The following is a 2,500-nucleotide window of genomic DNA, read 5'->3' as shown; positions in this document are numbered from 1 at the left end:
CTGTCTCTGTCTCTGTCTCTGCCTCTCTCTGTCTCTGTCTCTGTCTCTGTCTCTGTCTCTGCCTCTCTCTCTCTCTCTCTCTCTCTCTCTCTCTCTCTCTCTCTCTCTCTCTCTCTCTCTCTCTCTCTCTCTCTCTCTCTCTCTCTCTCTCTCTCTCTCTCTCTCTGCAGCCTGCAAAGTTGACTGAGGCATTCAAGTACTTCATCCAGGGAATGGGCTACAGTAAGTTTGTCTGCCTCAATCATACGACTTTCTTCCCTAGAGCAAAATGCTATTCTCAGCCCTTGACTTGTGTTCCAAACATCAGAAGTCATGATCGCTTTGTCTCCTGGTTTCGCTGTTGTTATATTCCATGTTGGGTCGGAAATATATTTAAAAAATAATTCAGACATTATTTTCAAATATTAATGATGATATATTCCCTGCACCCCTCTCTCTCTCTCTCTCTCTCTCTCTCTCTCTCTCTCTCCCCACAGTGGCATCGTCCTGCATGACGCGCCTGTCACGGTCTCGCACCACCTCCCTGTCTTCCTCCTACTCCATGGAGGGCTCGCGCTCGCGCTCACGCACCCTCTCCCAGGGCTCCCAGGGCGGGCAGCTGCCACCCAGCCCCTCCCACACCATGGAGGTGTCCTGTTGAAGAGAAAGAGAGAGAGAGAGAGAGAGAGAGAGAGAGAGAGAGAGAGAGAGAGAGAGAGAGAGAAAGAGAGAGAGAGCATGACGAGAGAGGGGAAAGAACGATAGATGGAGAGAGAGATTGAAAAAGAGGAGTGGAGACGGACGAATGGAGGGAGAAACGAATGGCGAGAAAGGGAAACAGATACAAACTAGAGGTTGGACAAGGTTGACGGAATGACAAAAAAAAGACGGATGACAAAATCCACCATTGGCATTCTCCATTAGTACAGCCATGCAGAAAAAGATGGTGATGAAGACGGAACAGCTTGGTTCAATGGAGAGAGAGAGAGAGAGAGAGAGAGAGAGAGAGAGAGAGAGAGAGAGAAAGAGAGAGAGAGAGGTGAGTGGAGGGTCTTTCTCTGGTGTCTCTGGTTGAAACAGAAGCAGAATCAATAAGAAGACAATAAGGCGATAAAGCAATCACGATGATGGAATGATGAGGAAGGAGAAGAACAAATTGAATAAACAAAATGAATTTCTCCTTTTCCGCTGCCTCATCACCACATCCTGTGCCAGCAAGGTTAGAGAAGTAAAGAACCAAGGAAAGAGGGTGCGAGACGAAGGGGAGGAGTGAATTCATGAGATGCATAGCTGAAAGGAGAAAGACCAATAGGGAAAGATGAAGGAGTGAAAGAGAAAGTTTCTAATCTCCCTCCTCCTCTCTCATTTCTTCCTCTCCCTTTCTCTTCCTTCGCTCTGTGTGCTGGTGACTGGTGGTAGAACCCTTTAAACGTGTGGAGAGTGACTGGATTATGTAGAGTGAATTATGTGTAGTGCTAATCTACAAGTAGTGCAGAGTAATAATCAGAATAATAAATATTAATAATAAATATGAGGATATTAATGATATTAATAATGTTGACGATAATAACGTAATTGTAAATCACGAAAAAAATAACCGCAATGCTCCTAATTACGTGTTTAAACTTTTTACAGCATCTGAAATGGCTAGAAAATGAGAAAAAAAAAAATAGAGCATAGATATACATATAGTGTGTCTTCTTTTTTCATTTTCTGTCTTATATGTGTGATATTTTTCTGGCTTCCTTTTTTTCTAATTTTGTCCTCATGCTTTCTTATTCTGTTTGTTTTTCTGACGTGGGGGCAGAGGAGAACAGCCAATCAACCAAAGCCGAGTTGTCATGTGACCCAGATCACATGGCACCATTGGTGTTTTGGAATTGGAGCATCTTTTCTTCCTACTTCTCCTTTCACGTTGTCAATGGCAACAATTTGTCTTCCATTTGCCCCATTTGAAAATTACTGTAATTCTGGGTTTCCCTGTTTGAGGTTCATGTGGGGACAAAGCATTTGAGGGAGGGATTTTTGTTTGGCCTGGTTTGAATCGCATGCTTGCTTCTGAATGAGGATAAAACTTTCTTTTTAATGTGTTATTTGATTTTTATTGTCGTTGGGTTATATGTTTTCTAACTGATTGACTTTGTGTGTCCAGGGGATGTTGTGGAGTCTCAAAATGAATAGGAATTGGACTCAAGAAGGGAACCTAGAAAAAGTCAAATGTCCTTGGGTTGTGCTCCACTTTGTGTGGATGCACAAGGCCAGTTGCACAGACATCAGTGCTTCCGCCACTGCTGCTGCCGCTATTAATGCTGCAATCCCCATTCTTACCAGTAGGGGTCACTGTGTGAGCTACTCAATCCCTACTACCAAGCAGTCCTAATTGTGCAGTCCAGTGCAGTTTAGTTTGCAGCAAAAACCAACCCCCTACCTCTCCTGGCAAACCAAGCTAGCCTGCTCATGTTTGTTTGTTGAAGAGTGCTGACATGTTGTCTTTGGGGGATCTGGTTCGTTTTCATGTATA

General features: G+C 43.8%; 1 protein-coding gene across 1 annotated transcript in view; it reads left to right on the top strand.

Moving 5' to 3' along the window:
• The window catches only part of ndrg2 (NDRG family member 2), a 53,838-nt gene extending 51,344 nt beyond the window's left edge, over positions 1-2,494 (top strand). The window contains exons 15-16 of the mRNA XM_063186524.1: positions 171-222; positions 477-2,494. Of these exons, the coding sequence (XP_063042594.1) occupies positions 171-222; positions 477-640 (216 nt within the window). The 3' untranslated portion in view covers positions 641-2,494. The remainder of the gene's footprint in view (positions 1-170; positions 223-476) is intronic.
• The last annotated feature ends 6 nt before the right edge of the window (positions 2,495-2,500 follow it).

This window comes from Engraulis encrasicolus, chromosome 21 (genome assembly GCF_034702125.1).
Source record: "Engraulis encrasicolus isolate BLACKSEA-1 chromosome 21, IST_EnEncr_1.0, whole genome shotgun sequence".
In the NCBI taxonomy this organism is placed as follows: domain Eukaryota; kingdom Metazoa; phylum Chordata; class Actinopteri; order Clupeiformes; family Engraulidae; genus Engraulis; species Engraulis encrasicolus.
This window is presented reverse-complemented; position numbering and strand designations above follow the sequence as displayed.